At 44.6% G+C, this 16,971-nt stretch overlaps 1 protein-coding gene across 2 annotated transcripts in view; it reads right to left on the minus strand.

Annotated features, from left to right (window-relative positions):
- Nucleotides 1-640: 640 nt before the first annotated feature.
- PHACTR3 (phosphatase and actin regulator 3) overlaps nucleotides 641-16,971 on the minus strand; it is a 100,225-nt gene continuing 83,894 nt past the window's right edge. For both annotated transcript variants that reach the window (XM_041478560.1, XM_041478559.1), the window contains exons 9-13: nucleotides 8,888-8,943; nucleotides 4,941-5,002; nucleotides 4,049-4,189; nucleotides 2,735-2,811; nucleotides 641-1,233 (exon numbers count right to left, since the gene is read on the minus strand). In XM_041478560.1, the coding sequence (XP_041334494.1) occupies nucleotides 1,218-1,233; nucleotides 2,735-2,811; nucleotides 4,049-4,189; nucleotides 4,941-5,002; nucleotides 8,888-8,943 (352 nt within the window). In that variant the 3' untranslated portion in view covers nucleotides 641-1,217. The remainder of the gene's footprint in view (nucleotides 1,234-2,734; nucleotides 2,812-4,048; nucleotides 4,190-4,940; nucleotides 5,003-8,887; nucleotides 8,944-16,971) is intronic.

The raw sequence follows: 16,971 nt of genomic DNA on the forward strand, positions 1-16,971 counted from the left end.
CACACTTCATGGAGATCATCTCAATGAAGCTACAGGACCAAGAATGCCTTTTTCAAGTTTTTAACATTGCATGGCTCCCTAGAAGGGCAGCACTTCAGAGTCTTGCAGAGAAATGTTTGTCTGGTGAGTGGATTCACCATTTCTTTCTGTCTCATCACATGTGATTCCTGGCTATCAATGTGTTATTTTGCTCACAAGTATTTTTTTTTAGTAGCATTGAGTAAATCCTCAGGTGGTTTTCCACGTCAGGCATTCTTAAAATATCTGGCTTTACATTTTTCTCAACCAGTTCTATTTGCTTTCTTATTAGCATTTAGTAACTTTTTTCTTCTTACTGTCAAGAAAGCATTAAAACCATTTGTTTGCTAACCATCAAATTACATTGTTACATTTCTGCCTCTGGTTGTTCCAATTTAGTAATTTGGAGTAACAGTGAACCAAATTGTCATTTTTAGAGGGTCAGAGCCTCAGTTGGTGCAGTGTAACAACCAGCTTCTGCTATTCCACCAGATGGAAAACCTTAGTTGAGATCATCCTTTTGCAGACCCTGTGCTGATGAAGAAGTCAAATGGTTTGGTGCATAATAATTATAATCTCTTCCCAATTATCCCTGGGGAAAAAAAGAGCTTTAGGAAACATGTTCATTTCCTGCAATAAGTAGTCATTTAATTAAAGAACAAAAGTAACAGGAATCAAAAATGCTTGCAGCTGTGATTCTGTTAGACAGTATATAAAAAAGAATGAAATTATAATACATTAAATTAGTTTTTAGAACATGAACTTAGGTGTTTTACAAACTAACTGTGGTAAGTTCAAAATGTCTTGTCAACGTAATACTGGATGACAGAGCGTCATGTCCATTTATGTCAGAGGCCTTGGAATGGTAAAGCCTGTACATGCACAACATCTCCTTTTCCAAGGCAGCCTGCAAACCAGTTCCATCAGGTGGGAAAGGAGAGGAGGAGGCTCTTCCAAGGAGCTTCATTCAGTCTTTTCCAGCAGCTTGTCCCACTCCACAGGCCAGACTCTTCTGCCTCCAGAGCTCGGGGCTGGCGTCCTGTCCCCAAGTGCTGCAGAGGCTTCACTGCAGAGTCCTTCTGTCACATCAGCGTCCAGGGAGCCTGCACTGAACCTCAGGGAAAGGCTTCAGCGTTCCCTGATGTGTGTTCAGCAGCAATATCAAAAAGTAAAGACAGATTCTTCTCAGAAGAAAATTTCTATGGCCTGTGAAATCTAGGAGAAAAGAGAGACATTTTTCAAACCACTGAAATAGAATTCGATTATTTTTTTATTCAATTATTTTATGTTAGATTACCACAATTTTTAAAAGCCCACAGAAGTATTCATTTTGTTTAAAGGTACAGTGACAGTGCTGAAGAATATTAGCAACTCTTTATTTTCCCCTGCACATTCCCAGCCCTGTGCCACAACTGCAGTGCAGGTACAGTCCTCAGGGCCAGTGTACCTTGTCTGCATTTCTTTGGGAATGCAACTGCAAATCCAGGTATGTAGTTGATGTGGGCTTTTTCTTTTAGTAAATGAAGCCACAGTTTGTCACTGGTAGCAATATTCTTCACTGTGCAGTGATCTTGTTCTTTTTAAGAGTTAAATAACATTGAAATGCTTTGTAAAGTATGAGAAGATACTGTTGGCGAAATGTTTGCTAGTCTTGTGAGTCTAGAATAAATATTCTTCTTGCTCTGGAGGCTTGTTCTTTTGGCTGAGATCCATAATTAAAGCCCCAATCATATGTAACGCCCTAGCACTAATTGTAAATTGGAAGCCTGTTTACTCCTAATATCCTGAACAAATTTCCAAATCTCTCATTATCCTGTACTCAAACTCCCCAGGTAGCTCCAATTAGGAAACGTGTAGCTCACTGCCAGACTGAAGCTGCAGCCATCCCTGTTCCCTTCCCACCTTCATTCCATCAATGCAGTGAAGCTGCTTTGCCCTTAATGATGCCTTTTTGCAAGTACAAAGTACAAAGGCTGTGGAATCGGCTCTCATGTTGTTCCTCCTCTTGAAGAAGGGAAATGAATGTTTTAATGTGTGTTTGAACACAGTCCCTGGCACATGGAGCAGGCACTGCCCTGAGCAGGTTCCCAGTGGAATCTCCACACGTGGAGAGTGACAACAACCCAGCCCTGCTCTCTCTCCTGACCTCCTCCTGACAGGGAGTTGTGTCATCAAGTTACCTGGGGCTCCTTCCAATAGCAACTGCACTGACAGGGAATACTGAAATCCCCAGGCTGAATCCTTTAGAACAAATCCAATTAGAACAAAGGCATTACCCCTGGCACTGGCCTGTTACGGTCAGTGCAGTTCTGTATTTCTGAGCAGGGAATTTTCAGTGTTTGTGGTAAGGCTGCAGACTCAAGTACATTTCATTCAGAGATTTTTAAAGAGTGTACTAAGTTGTTCTACTTTAAAAAGTCATATTGTTTTCTACGTTATATACTTTTTTGTTTTGGTCCTATCTTTGGTGCAAGGAATGCCAGTTGAGGGGTGCTCTGGAGAACGTCTGCAGGTTTCTTGTTATGTGCTAATAAAAGCCCCCCAAAAAATCAGAAAATTGGGGTCTCTTCAGGAAAAGAAACGCTCCAATTTTCTTTTAATATTAACCCCCCTCTGCATATTCTCCCACACCCAGCATGTAAGAGTGAAATCCACAGGTTCAGGAGTCAAGCAGAGTTTTTAGCAGGCAGCAGAAATAAACAGCTGGAAAACTGACCTTGTCAAATGTTTGCTCGATGCATGAACCTCCATTTCATTACTTTTGTATTCATTCAGCTCCTTCCGAATTGCTGCCTAGGAATTGAAAAGAGAAAAACATGAACAAATTATGTTGTGTTTGTGAGCAAAATCCCAGAGCTGCAGGGCAGAAGAGTTTTCTGGGGTAGAAAAACCAAGTATTGGGCATAGCAGAGCACTCTGCTGGTAGAAATGCTGAATGTTTGGGTTGTATGGATTGGTCACACAATAGTTCTCATTTGATATTGATTGCTGACAGGGTCACTGCTGTCTAGAAGCAATTCTGACAGAATAACACCTCAGAGCTGGTTGTCTCACATCTAATAAGATTCCAGTTAAAATTTATTAAAGATTAGGAGAAGCTGCCAAGAAATTGATCCATTTTTCAGTCACAAATGCAAAGGTACAGCTCTGACCCTGACGTCCTGATGTGTGCCACCAGTATGAGCAGAACTGTCACTTTCTTAAAGCTGCCTTGTTAATTGAAACATGAACACTGACACAGTAAAACCAGGAAAAGTCCAATTGGAATAAAAGTACATACAAGGAAAATATAAAACCCTTATTCTGTTGATTACTATGGAAAAGCTTATTCACCATTTTAGAGAGTTTGGGAGAGCAGCTACAGGAGTAGAAGTGCTCTGTTCCTTTTCTATGAGTCCTCTAAACCATTTGTCCCTTATCGGGGAGACACTGGGATGGAAACCAAAGTGTTTGATATCTCAGCACAAAGCCACGTTAACAGTCCTGTGTCTGCCATTTTCCAGTCTTTGTCTCAGCATCCTGCTCCTTCTGCTCCCTGCAGCCCTGAAACTTCCCAGTGTTCTGGCTGGAATCATGGTGAGCTATTCTTACTACTCAAGCCTCTAAATGTGACACTTAAATTGGGCTGTGAATCAGCTACGTGGCAGGTATGTGATGAGACAAAATGAGAGCTCAGGCTCGGGAGAATGTGGGTCCTCCCTGAGCATTCACAGGAAACAGGAGAGGAAATCTTTGCATGTTTGCACAAAACTTCCAGTCTGAGAATAAAGATTAATACTCTTATTGGCTGGAAATGGTTTTGATTTGGAGCCCAAATATTGTATCCACCTTTTTGGGTGGGTGGGTAGAAGCCTTTCGAGTACTAAATAGGCTTTTTTTTTTTTTTTTTTTTTGACATTAGTATGATTTCAACATAAAAAATCATGGTAAAGTTTAGAGAGATGAAATGTTGCAGAGGTTCAAGTCTGTTGGGAACGTGATGTATCATTACAAAGCAAGGAGAAAGCAGAACTTTGTGGTTTGTCAGTACCTTGTCTGCTGCTGACAGTCGTGTCCATGGTTTGTCTGCTCTCCTGTCATAGTCCTGTGCTTTTGCCACTTCCACATAATCACTGAATCGAATCAGGATCTTTCTGTCTCTCAGTTCATCAACTGTAGGTCTCTGGTTAAGCTGTATTCAGAAGTTTTGTGAAATAAAACCAGGGTTAATAACAAATGAATCAGTAAAAAATGCAATATTTGCTTCTTTTCATCTTGGCTCAGTGTGCATTTACAAGTATGGAAAACCACCCAGCCCCTGGAAACTGAAAATATTTTAACCCAGATACTGATAAAATATATTTTCAACATGTAAAGGAATCATGATGGATTTTTTTATGATCTCTGGACAATTCTGGATGCTGGAGGATATTCTACTACAGGCAGAGGCAGATTATCTGTGTGAGATTCTCAGCACTAGATCTACTGTAAGAATTTCAGTCTAGCCTGAACAAGTTATCAGCATATTTGGTCTGTAATTCCATTAGGGATTTCTAAGAACAGAACAACAAGATCTCGTCCTTATTCTGAGAATATTTTAAATGCAAAAAGAAATGTACTATGGGAGCAGACCTGGTGTTCAGCAGGCAGTCAGCTCTGCTACAATGAAAAAGTCCTTTACCAGCAATGGAGCTGACAAATATGCCACAATACTTATTTCCTGAGTAAGTTTATATGTAAATATTCTACTAAATCTCCTAGCTGGGATAAGGTGGGTATGTCTATAATTGATATTACCAGACACTGCTATCAGCTACCAGACATTGCTGAGGTGGATGCATATTAAGGGAGGTTCTGTGTAATAACAACCTCTATGGCTGGGTGATATTATAGTAATTTTGCTAAATTTCTAAAAGCTAATAGGAGGTATTGAAAGATTTTACCTTTCTTGTCAGTCTCTGCTTGATTTCCCTCCTCTCCTCCTGTTCCGTTTGATCATTTCGTTCTGCGGAGAATACAAAAAAGAAGATGACTTTCCTCATGAGGAAGTTTGGTGTTTTCCCAGGTTCCAGGCAATAATGAGCACAGCCCAACGAGCAGCTGGCAGTTGTGTGTTTTGGTAACTCAGTGCATCTCTGGTGTGAGCTGGAGCACGGAGTCACCTCTCCGTGAGGACACCGCGCCGGTGCCAATGTCAGCTCCGAACTCCGCGGGGATTTAATGAAACAGCCACACCAACGCTCCACCGGGATAAACCTCAGAAGGAAAATCAACACACTCCATAGCTGATCAATCATCCTTTTTTACTCCCCATATTGCTGGAGCCATTCATGCTGTCAGATGCTCAGGAGTCACTGCAGCAGCTCCAGGGAGAGCCCGTTCTCTCCTCAGCCCTGCTCTCTCAGGCTGCATCACTCCTGGCACTGGCTGGCACCTTGGCTTTCCCTGACATGAGACCCCTTCCTCCTGCCAGGATTCCTGTGCAGAGCTCTGAGCTCAGCCCCTGTCTTTGTGTGTTGTGCCTATTAACATTCCAGCCGTGAGAACTCCTACACACTGGCTCTAAAAATAGCCCAGAGTGCTGTAACACTGAGAAATAGATCCCCTGCCTTAGGAAAGGAGTTAATGGCGTTTCTATTCCCAGTACTATCTGTTACTAAATTAAGGCATGAGCCCGTGACCTGAACAAAGCTGCAGAGCCAGAGAAAAAGGTTTAACCATTCAGGGATTCTCTGGGTACTACTCTGAGGTTTATTATACCTCTTGCATTAGATATTTCCAGTGTTAAAGCACACACGTGATTTCTACTATGCCTCCAAAACCCACTAGCACTGCAGATGGATTTCCAAGATATTTTTAACAATGAAGCATTTCTCTCGCTGATTTTTTCACTCATTAGATGACACTGAGATGCAATCAAATATATTTAAAATAACATAGAAGTGCATAGCTCCACCTGGCTAGGGCAGAAATGGGAATCAAATGAATTTAAAATGCTATAATGTGCTGCATTACAGTTCAGTGGCAAGGCACAAAATGTAAAGAGAACAGGTCAGCTAAAATTAGTGCTGTGTCAGGGATGAGCAGCTATTTCAGTCTGCAACGTGTAAAAGAACAGGCTTTCAAAAGTAGAGGGTATTCTTAGATATAGAGACACCTGCAAGAAGCTATTCATTCAGCTTTAATTCACCCATTTTACAGCAGATATTCCTATTTTGTATTTTTTTAATTAAAAATAGATAATTTTCTGTGGTGTAATGCCTTTTAAAGATATGATGTGATATGCAGTGAAAGAACTGCCCAGAGAAGCTGTGGCTCCTCCACCCCTGGAAGCCTTCAAGGCAGATTGGATGGGGCTTGGAGCAACCTGGACCAGTGGAAAGGGTCCCTGTCCATGGCAGAGGCTGGAACAAGATGATTTTTAAGGTCCCTTCCAACCCAAACCTTTCTGTGATTCTATGATTGTAATTCCTAAAGAAAAGCCAAAAACACACCTTTCTCATGAAAAGATATTTTCCCAAATATATTAAATTATTCACTTGAGTTCAGTGCTTATTTCAAGCTCCAAGAGATAAAAGAAATAGTTCTTTTACAAAAAAAAAATAACCTGAGATTTGACATGAAATGCTGGCAAAGGGATTCTAGAACTCAGGAATTATTACTCAGCCAGCCCAGAGAGGCTTTTCCCATCACCATCCTTCTGCCCACACAGATCCATTCACTGCTGAGGGCTGGTTTTGTAAATCTCAGCAGAGATGCTCCCAGTGCTGAGGGGGCCTGTGCAGAGCTGGAACTCATTCTGTGTGACACTCAAGCATCTCCTTGGGTTCACGAGGAAGCAGGGACTGCACAGTGGGGTTCAAGAGATGCCTCCTTGGCTCTGGGTTCAGCTTTCTGTTCAGCAAGGACACATCTGACACCTGGGCTGTGATTTTAGTTCATTGCTTTTCATGCTTGGTGGGAAGCCAGCAGTGTTTCTGTGGTTAAAGGACTTGGAAAACCAACAAAATTGTAAGAAAGTGCTGGCTTTAAGTTTGCTTTTTAAGTATTACTTTTATCTCAGAAACAACTCCCTAAAAGAGGTAAGAAATCATTTTTTCAAATCTTGCTGAGATTTGCTTTAAAGTGACAGTAGTTGTACGTTTTTCTTTTTTTACCAGAGTTGTACAAATGTGAATTCTGAGTCCACAAAAGAACTTCTGTCAGCAGTACCAATTATGGACATCAAAGATGGTGGGAAATGCACAACTTAAAATTGCACAAACCCTTATTACACATGGAGGAGGTTGTGGGGATTTCACTGAAGGGCTTTTATACTGCTACAGCTATACAGGATACTCAGCGTTTATTGTAATGGCAGAGGTAAATAAAATGGAAGTGGTTCTGATCCCAGCTGAACCTGCATAAAGCCTGAGCAACTCAACAGAAGTCAATAAATCTGCTCCATGCTGGGAGCTCTATAAATGAGATACAAATCTAGACCAGTATGTTTAGCTGGTATGCAGGAAGTATCTTTAATTCTGCTTTATCTTCTTTCTGCTTTATCTCTCTCTAAGCTCATTATATGAATGTATTCAAACTTTTTTATTATTAAAACTGGTCAGTTTAACCCAGATTAAGGATGTAACCAACACACTTCAAAAAGTAAACAAAAAGGAACAGATTTTTTCAGTGTAGATCAGCTTTTCCTTAGCCAGGGAAAAACCAAAGAAACAGATTTTCAGAGATCTTGGTTACTGACTCTTAAAAATCTGTCTCCACATAGTTCAGGATCTTGGGTTACTGAATTTTCCTTCCTTCCTGGCAGATGACAGATGAAGTTTGGCCAAGTTCACCCACCCATGTTGCAAAGAGGGTTTCCTTTCCTCCTCGAGCTGTGCACATGCAAAATAGAGCTCATTTTACTGTGTGTGATGTGGGCATTGGAACTGTACAGAAAACACTGCTAAATAAAGGCTGCCTGTGGAACCCCTTTGTGTGAAAACTGAAATGAAATTCCAAATAACTTCAATGGCAAGAGCGTAAGGTTTTTCCCTAGAAATCACTAAGAAAGTTTCGAGACACAAAATTTTAGGTAATGCGATGCTGATGACTTTTTTCCTAGTGAATTAGAATCTCATTATCAAATACAAATCAAACAGTGTAGGCAGCACTGCTTGTGTGACAGTTTTATGCTTGTTTAATGAGAACCTATAGTTCACATCATTCTGGGGTTTGTCTTTCAGAGCTAAAGAGACTTAATAGCAGATGGATTTCTCCTTTTGAGATCCATAGTGGAGACAATTTCAAAGCTGTCTCTCCCCTTCCCCTAATTCAGCAGTTTTAAGGGGAGGAATTCTGTTCATCACTTGTTTGATCCCTTGGAAAAAGAGTTGCAAGTTTTGCCTTGTGAATTTGAGAGCTGCTGAGAACACTCCCCTGTGGCAGCGCCTGTAACAGGCCTGGGACTGTCCCTCCAATAATTCTGGTATCTCAGGCTGATCTGTGACTTGGCTTTGGAAGATCTCCAGTGACATGAGCAAACAGACCCGGACAGAATCACATCTCTGCAAGCCACTCTATTGGCAGTGCTGTTCAGTGTTTGCCCTGAAAATCCATGTCTTGAAAAATGTCACTCCAATTCTCATGGCACTGTGACACTCAGATTGTATTCCCCTCTTGGACACCAGTAACAGTGGAATCAGAATTAAAATTATTTGAAAGCCTGAACCTCAACAGTTCTTTTTGTCCTCAAATTGCAAGTCTTTGTGAAAAATAAAAAAAAACCTTCTAGGTACAGAAAATTATCCCATTGAATTAATTTGTCTATTTCAAAATAATATGTTCTGGAAATGCAATCACTAATTTCAACAGACATACATAAAATACTTTAGGAAAAAGAAGTACTCACGTTTCAGTATATTCCTTCTTTCTAGCTCCTCAACAGCGGGTCTTTGGCTGAGTCGCCTGCGGAAAAACACCAAAATCACATTTTGTACCATGCCTGTTCTTTGGAAAGTCTGTAGAATTCTGACTTCTGGTTGGTGTTTTCCTCAGGAGGGGACTACAAATTCTCACTCCAGGACTCGTGAAGAAGGAAAAAGAAAATCCTGGCAGAGAATTCTTTCTTATATTATTTTTCCCAAGTGCCAGGAATGCAGGTAAAAGTTCTCTTCTAGTTTGCTCTGCTGCCAGTGAAATGCTTCCTCAGAACCTGCATCCTTTTCATCTCACTTTCCAGACAGTCAGTGCTCTCCAGAGGTAAAATTCACTCTCAAGGTGGTTATCAAAGGAGTTTCACAGAGATCTTCTGCCTCTATCACTGCCTTCACCTTTTAATCACACACAGCAGCGCATTTCCTTTTCTCTACTCACACCAGCGGCGCATCCTGACAAGGGGCAGGCTGGGCAGAAATAAAGCTTTGCTGTGATTCTCATCCAGCAGCCTGATCCCCCAGCTCTGCTCCTGCCTGCTGAGTGCAATTCGTGTGCTGCTCACAGCCCGGCTGTCTGAACGGAGTGTCTTGGTTCCACCTCCCCTTTTCTGTAGTGCTGCCTCAGGATTGACTCTCCCAATCATATGATCGGTGCCACAGCGATTTTATTGCGCATACTAAATGAGACTCCCCCAGCAGGCACTGGATATCTGCAGAGGATCTCAGGTAATTGGAGCCCTCCCCTAGGCAGGCAGACACTCACACACACAGAGGCTGCATTTGCTGGCTTTCATGTCAGAATGCAGCCAGCAGATCGGACGGAGCTCCCGATGCTGCCTGGCCCGCGCTCTGGCGGCGCTGGGGATTCTCATCGCCTGCTCCCAGCAGATGTTGCCAAGCCTGAGATGAAGTTACAGGCACAAAGAAGCACTCAGAGCAGGGACCACACTGCAAACTGCTGCAGTTGTTCCTCTGCTGGGTATATAAATGAATTATTATAAAGTCATGCGTAACGGGATCTACATTTTATCAAATATGGAAAAATGAAGTAATTGTTAACACACTGCAAAAAAAAAAACCTCAGTAGAATCACCTAATTCTAGTTTTTCCTTGTTTTGTAAGCCCTACCCAATATACCTTCTAAATCAGGTCTGTGGTCATATGTTGTCAGACCAACAACTCCTCACCCTTTTTAAATTAAACTCTCTGGTGTTTAATTAAAACTCTCATCTTTGGCAACAGAAAGCACCACAACTATTGCACCAAATCCACACCAACAGAAACCTTAGATAGATGAACTCTTGTGCAGAAACACCTACAGCCTAACTCTCACTCTCCCTTCTTAATGCTTTCTATCACCTAAGGCTTTTCTCCTGACCTCTGGGTCAGATACTCCAGCAGCAGAAGTTGCAATAATCCCAACTGGAACAGGAATGATGCTGAAACTAAAGGCTTTAATGTATTTTAAATTCCTGTTACCCTTGGACTCCTCCCTGCATGTCTCAGAAATTACACAAGTCCAGCTAGGTTTTGTTTGAAACAGATAAAGTGCATTTTCTAATATAAATCAGGGAGAATGCCTTGCTTGGACAGCTCCTCTGAAAATGAAAGGTCCACCTGACCTGCTGCTCATATGCTTCTCTCAGCCATTCTTAATTACAGCCCTGACATGTGAGATTAATAGATTCTCACAAATCTCTATATTAGATTTCAGGGGCCCCTTTTAAACTGGGAGATTAAAAGCCTAATAGAATAATTAGAACAGTATGAGAATGCAAATGTATATGAATATTCTTTGATTCTGTGTGAATGCTCTGTATTTATATATAATATGTATGATGATTATTTAAACCCCGTTTCCCTTTTGGCTTTGATAAATACATGTAAGTGCTCATTTTTCTGCGCACACCCTCAGCTTTACCTTCAGCAGAAGGCGAAGGTGCAGACAGACACAGGAATATGTGCACATGAGAGCATTGCAGGGGTTTATTCTGGCCTTTTCAGAGATACAGACCACACTTGCAAACTTTGCGTCACAGTCACAAGACTTTGGACTTTGGTTAAAAATAAATTTCTAACACGGTTTCAGGAAGGTGGGGATAGAGTGAAAACAGCAAGGACAGGGAGAGTCACAATCAAACGAGAAGTGGCAAAAACCTCTGACAATGTTGCTATCAAGGTCTGGGGACATTTCGGGTCTATTTGTTATTTCTGCTGTTCAGGAGAAGCCTCTCTGTGCCCAGAAACAACTTTCACTTCCTTCCTGAGCTGCTGTGGGGTGGCTGGGAGCTGCTGGGGCTCCAGGTGCCCTGGCAGTGATGGGTCACAGGGGCTGGAACACAGCCTGGGGTCTGCTGAGCTGGCCCGGGGTGACTTGGGGCTCCAGAACCCCTTTCTGCAGGACTTCACTGCAGGCACACAGTTTGGGATGGGGCTGTGTGTGGCACAGAGTGTGGGGATTGGGAGCAGGGCTGTGTGTGGCACAGTTTGGGGTCATTGGGGTTGGGCTGTGTGTGGCACAGTTTGGGGTCACTGGGGTGGGGCTGTGTGTGGCACAGTTTGGGGTCACTGGGGTGGCACTGTGGCAGAGCCCCATCCCCAGTGGGCACAGTGGTGAAAGCAGGTGAGCAGCACTGACAGCAAGGAGCCATGGAGTGTGTGCTGACCAACCACCAAGGGAACAGAGGGCACATGGGTGCAGTGCATCAACATGAGGGGCATAAAAGGGTGGGCTGAAGAACAAGAAGGGCAGGCACTTGCACCCTCCTGGAGTGGTGCTGCTCTGTATGGATCGAAGCCTTCTGAAATTGTACTGGGATACTCTGGGTATTGTGGCCATCTCGACTGTGACACGTCTGTGACACCTTATCACTTGTGAGGTGACTCCACGGCCTTGTCTGGTCACCCCTCAGAGCGAGACCCCCGCGGCTGCTTCAGGGCAGAGCATGCCCTGCCCGAGCTCCTCTGTGAGGGCACCTCACCCCCACAGCGGGGTCTGGCAGCCCCAGGAACACCTTCAGGGCCCACCTGCAGGCAGCACAGGTCACTCCTGTCAAAATTCACATCCCTCCTGAAGGAGCTTTAATGTAAGGAACCATTCTGGGTGAGTTTGTGCCTCTGCCTGGGTGAGCCGACCTCTGGGTGCTGCAGGCTCTGAGCAACAGGTGCTCTATTCTGGATATTTATTTCATGCTTTCCCTGAAGCTGATACCTGTGAAATCCTGTCTCTGGCAGAAGCAGGAACACCCCCTGCAAAGCTCAGTGAGTTTCCTCAGAAGGGACCGTCCATCCCTGGGAGGAGCCGTGGCCTCAGGAACACTGCCACACCCCAGGGACACCAGGCCTGGGGACATGTCCCCGGCTCCCCTCACACCAGAACAGGGCATGGAGAGCCTGAGGAGCCAAAGAGGGGATGCTCAAATCTCAGATTTAAAGGAAACAGACTCCAGCTGAATAACAATCACCAGCAGATTGCAGAGCAGGGGAGAAGGAGAATCACTCTGGTGTGAGGTTCTGGAGGATGAAAGAGGCACCTGCCAGGAAGGAGCCTTTGGGAAGGCTAAAACCTGAGCCCTCAGTGACTACGGATGGTCCTCACAGGCTTTGCAGAGAGAGGATTTTGTATGAGGCTGATGCAGGTGATTTTGAATCAGTCTTGCCTGATTTCCTGTGGCTCCAGTGAAGTCCCCTGTCCCTGGGTGAGGAGGGCTCACCCAGGCCAGCCTGGCTCCCGTGTGCCCAGCAGCCATGGCTGGAGCTGCCATGTGAAGGCCTGAGGTGGACAGGAGGCTCCAGCACTGCTGCAACACAGCGTGGTCACAGCTGGGTGAGTCTTGTGCTTTTCATTTCTGCTCTTTTTTCACCCAGGGACTCAGCCCCACGTGGACTCACTTCAGCAAGGTGACTGTGAGCTCCATGGGGAGCACTCATGTAGTCCAACACTTCTGTTGTGTGACATAATAATTTCCATTCAGCTGATTTGGATATTTATTTCTTGCTTCTGGAAAAAACAGCCAATTAATGCTCTTTTATTCTTGGGTGTTATGAAAACCTAGGTTTGGGTATTTCTGTGCTGCCTGGTGAGGCAGGAGTGCTCCCTCTGAGCACCTGTGGGGCCAGCTCTTTTGGGAAAGATCTTGAACCTTTCTTGAAAATGCTTGAGTTACTTGCAGGCTGCTCCCACCTCTGTCCAGCTTCCCCCAGTGTCACTGGAATTGCCATGGTCTCATATTAAGAGTGCTCAGCCCAGGATTTTGCTTCCCTGTTAGTTTAAACCAAGGGATGCCAAGAGATCAGTGAGGGGAGCTGGACTGGCAGCACCTCAGAGGTGACTGCAGCTGCCTCAGGGAAACTGAACACAACTGGAGGCACCAGAGTCACTGTGCTGCAAGTGGTGTCTGGTACAGTTCAGAGATTGCTGCACACGTGTCAGAGATGCTCCAAGCTTGGACAGACACCAACATTTCCTCATAATACTGAAGTAGTCACCCTAAGTGTGTGGGGGTAAAAGGGGATGGACAGTATTTTATGTGCAGCTATTTCTCATGTTCAGAAAAATTGCAAAGATTTTGTGTTACTGTTGTTCTGTGCAAAGTGAGCATAAACCTTCAAGCAGCAGATATTCTTCAGTGGTGTGAAGCTTGGGGAGTGTTCTGGGTGTATTTTCAGGCTACATTTAGAATGTTTTCTTAAGTAATTTGGGCTCAGAGAGATGATAACATATATTTATTATAATCTCTAAGAAGCCAAACGTTTGCTTGCTCCCATGTTCTCCCAATGTTCCTCCTGTGGGTGAGAGGAGCAGGTCATTTCAAGTTAGCTCAGTCACCTGTGGCTCTCACCAGAGCACCCTGCAGGTACAGCTAGCTGCTCTCAAGGCACCTCAGGTGCTCAGTTTGCACATGGCCTCGAGGTATTTGTTTTCCCAGTGCAAGGAGCACATGGGAATCCTGTGATATCCATGAGCTCCCTCTGCTCTCAGAGGGGCAGGGAAGCTGTGGTGCCTGGTTTGTTCCCTTGGTGAGCATGTGTGGTGTATAACTGCAGCAAAACAGCCTTTCCTCTGCCATCAGAGCCCTGCCAGGATCCTGCTGGACACCAGCACAAGTGCAGATGTGGATTTGGGGGGAAAGCCACAAATGGCTTGTCCCCTCTGGAGCAAGGTCACATTTGTGAAGGCAGCGACTCGCACACGTGCCTCTGCCTGCTGATCAGAGATCAATATTTGCTTCACACTGCCAGGTTGTCTCCTTCTCATTGAAGAGAATGAATGTCTTGGGAGCACTGCTACACAAGGGCTGATCATGTTGGACAGTTACAGGTGACTGAGTGCTCAGCAGGCTGAGGATCTGCTTGTCACCAGCACCCAGGGCTGCTGCCAGAGGGCAATGCAGCAATGTGTCCTGGGAGCAGGAGCTGCTGCCACATCCTCTACCCTCACAATTACCCTCAGCAGTGTCTGCTTTGTCCCTTGTGGGAGCTGCACCCCAGCAAAGCCACAGCTGGCTGAGGGTTTGCAGGTGTGGGCACTGAATGGCTGATGTGAGGCCAGTTTGGGACAGGTAGAGCCCCTGTGTGCCTGTGGGGCTGTGCTGACTTCCACACCTCAGACACTCCTTCCTTTCTTCCTCTCCTCTTATTAGTCTGTATCTCACCTCCTGGCAGACTCAAGCAAGCATTCAAGCAGAATCCAGTGAAAAACAGCTCAGGTTTCTGTGGTTTCTTATCTGTCCCCAAAATGTGTTCCTCTTTCCCAAATGTGTTTTTTCACAGAATCTGTTGCACAGCATCTGTGTGTAGGATTGCCACAAAACTGAATTTCTTTCAGATTTGTAGCTGAAGCCAAAAGTTCCACTTTGGAATCCTGTTGCTGGTGTTAGTAAGATCCATGTGATTCTGCTGATCCTCTCCAAAGGGAGGAGTGAACCGGGTAGACTTGGACACGTGCATGTGCCTGTGGACCCTGGACTGACAAGGGAGCAATCAATCCAGCAATCAGTAAATGAGCTGTAGCCAGCAGCAACTGCATTGATTGTTCCTCATGTCAGGTGGTTTTGCAGATGCGTTGGGAAGGGAGGTGGTGGGAAGGATCCCTCTCAGAGCCCAGGCAAAGGGAGGAGAAATGGGAGTGCCCTGCTTTTGCTTCTCATAAAGCTGCTTGTGTCTGCTGCCTATCAGGAGGCAGAGGCTCTGCCTCTTAAATAGGCAGCTCTGTTGCCAGAACATCATGTTCAATTCAACAAGAAGTTTATTTTCATCCTTCCTATAAGTAGCTGTGAAGAGGATGTGTGCCAGGGCTTTGAGTCACCCACGCACTGCACTGTGCCTGCTTGCAATGTACAATTATGGGTAGTAGTAAATCCATGGTGGGAGGGACTTCTCTCTTACTGTCTGTACAAAATTAGAAGGCAGACACCGAGACACAAACTTGTTTTTACCCCAAGGTAATTCTGGATCATGTAGAAAGTGGGAATTGATGTGCCAGCATTTCCCATAAGAGGAATCAGGATAGTTTGAGGTGGAAAGAACCTTTAAAGGCATCCTGTCCAACGCCCCTGTGATGAGCAGGGACATCTTCAAGCAGATCAGGTTGTTCAGAGCCTCATCCAACCTGACACTGAATGTTTCCAGGAATGGGACATCCACCATCTCTCTGAGTAACCTGTTCTATGTTTTACCACCCTCACTGTAAAAATATTCTTTCTCTCATCTAACCCAACCTTCCTTCAGTTTAAAACCATTCCCCCCTGCCCATGTAAAAGGTTGCTCTCCCTCTTTTTGTAGAACCCCCTTTAATCCCTGAGAGCCCCAACACTGTCTCCTTAGAAGCTTCTTGTCCTTAGGCTGAACAATCCCAAAGCAGAGGCTCTCCAACCCTTGGAGCATCATCCTAGCTGCTGAGCTTCTCTGGCAGTAGGGAGCTCAGAGCAGTGTGAAAAGGGTGAGCTGCTCTGGTAAAGGCTGTGAGTGGCCTTCTTTAAAGTTCCCTGATATTTGTGTCTCTGTGCCATCATGTACTATTTTTTGCATCCAAATAAGAAAACTGCAGATCAACACAGAGGCTATAAATGTTGCCTTAATCACATGTGTTATTTATTTGTTTGGCCTTTAGTTCTGTCTGGATTTTCAAAGCTGCAAATCAGCACGAGTTCAGTTAATTATGTTGTTACTCATCTACCAGGCAATTACAGCTGTCCATCATTATCATTTCTGTGATAGGAGCCCTGCAAAGGGTTCAGATTTTAGCTGAAATAGAAACCACACACTTGCCCAGCATGACCCTTGTATCATAACCCATTGTCCCTGGAGGACCTGCCCTGTGACAGGTTTGTTATTGCACAGAGCTGTGAGCACTGTGTGGGCTGAAACAACAACATAGCCAGGATCTAACTGTGTCAGAGGATTCAGGTGGAGAAGGCTTGAGGGTAATCACTGCTCTCACCACCTGTGAAAGCCCTGCTGCATTTGACCTTTGGGTGTCTAATTTTCCCAAGGTGTGAGGAAGAAGTGCCAGGCACAGCTGGGAGCTGATCAGGGCCCAGTTCAAAGCCCTGCTGCAAAGCTCACTGCAGCTGCTGAGCATCCTTCCTCCACCTCCAGCAGGCTTTTGCTTTCACACCTCTCTCCACACTCACATAAGGACTCTTGGAGGATGCTGTTGCATGCTGTGGGACCAACATAACATAACAGCTTTAAATTTCATCTGAGTTATTAGTTAATATGCAAGAACTAGCATGCTGACATGGGGTTTAAATGTAATAACTGCTTATTCAGAGCAGCAGCTTCCTCAGCTCCCTTCCACCTGCTTCCCCACTCTGTGGTTTAACAGAGCTTCTGGATAGTGAATCTGTCCTGTTTAGAATTACAATATTTAGTTATTTGGGTGACAAAAGTACAACGGGTTGTTCAGCCAAAGACATGTCCCTGTCTGTAGTTTGATGAGTGTCTTGCTCAGCAGCAATGTCAGTGTGAGCAGCCCTGTTCTCACCAACAGCAGCTTGTTCTCACTTCTGCTCTGCTTTGCAGCTGGGCAAAGAGCTGGTTTGGGGAATACTTTCAA

The sequence above is a fragment of the Pyrgilauda ruficollis genome, unplaced genomic scaffold, assembly GCF_017590135.1.
Source record: "Pyrgilauda ruficollis isolate IOZ18807 unplaced genomic scaffold, ASM1759013v1 scaffold45, whole genome shotgun sequence".
NCBI lineage: Eukaryota > Metazoa > Chordata > Aves > Passeriformes > Passeridae > Pyrgilauda > Pyrgilauda ruficollis.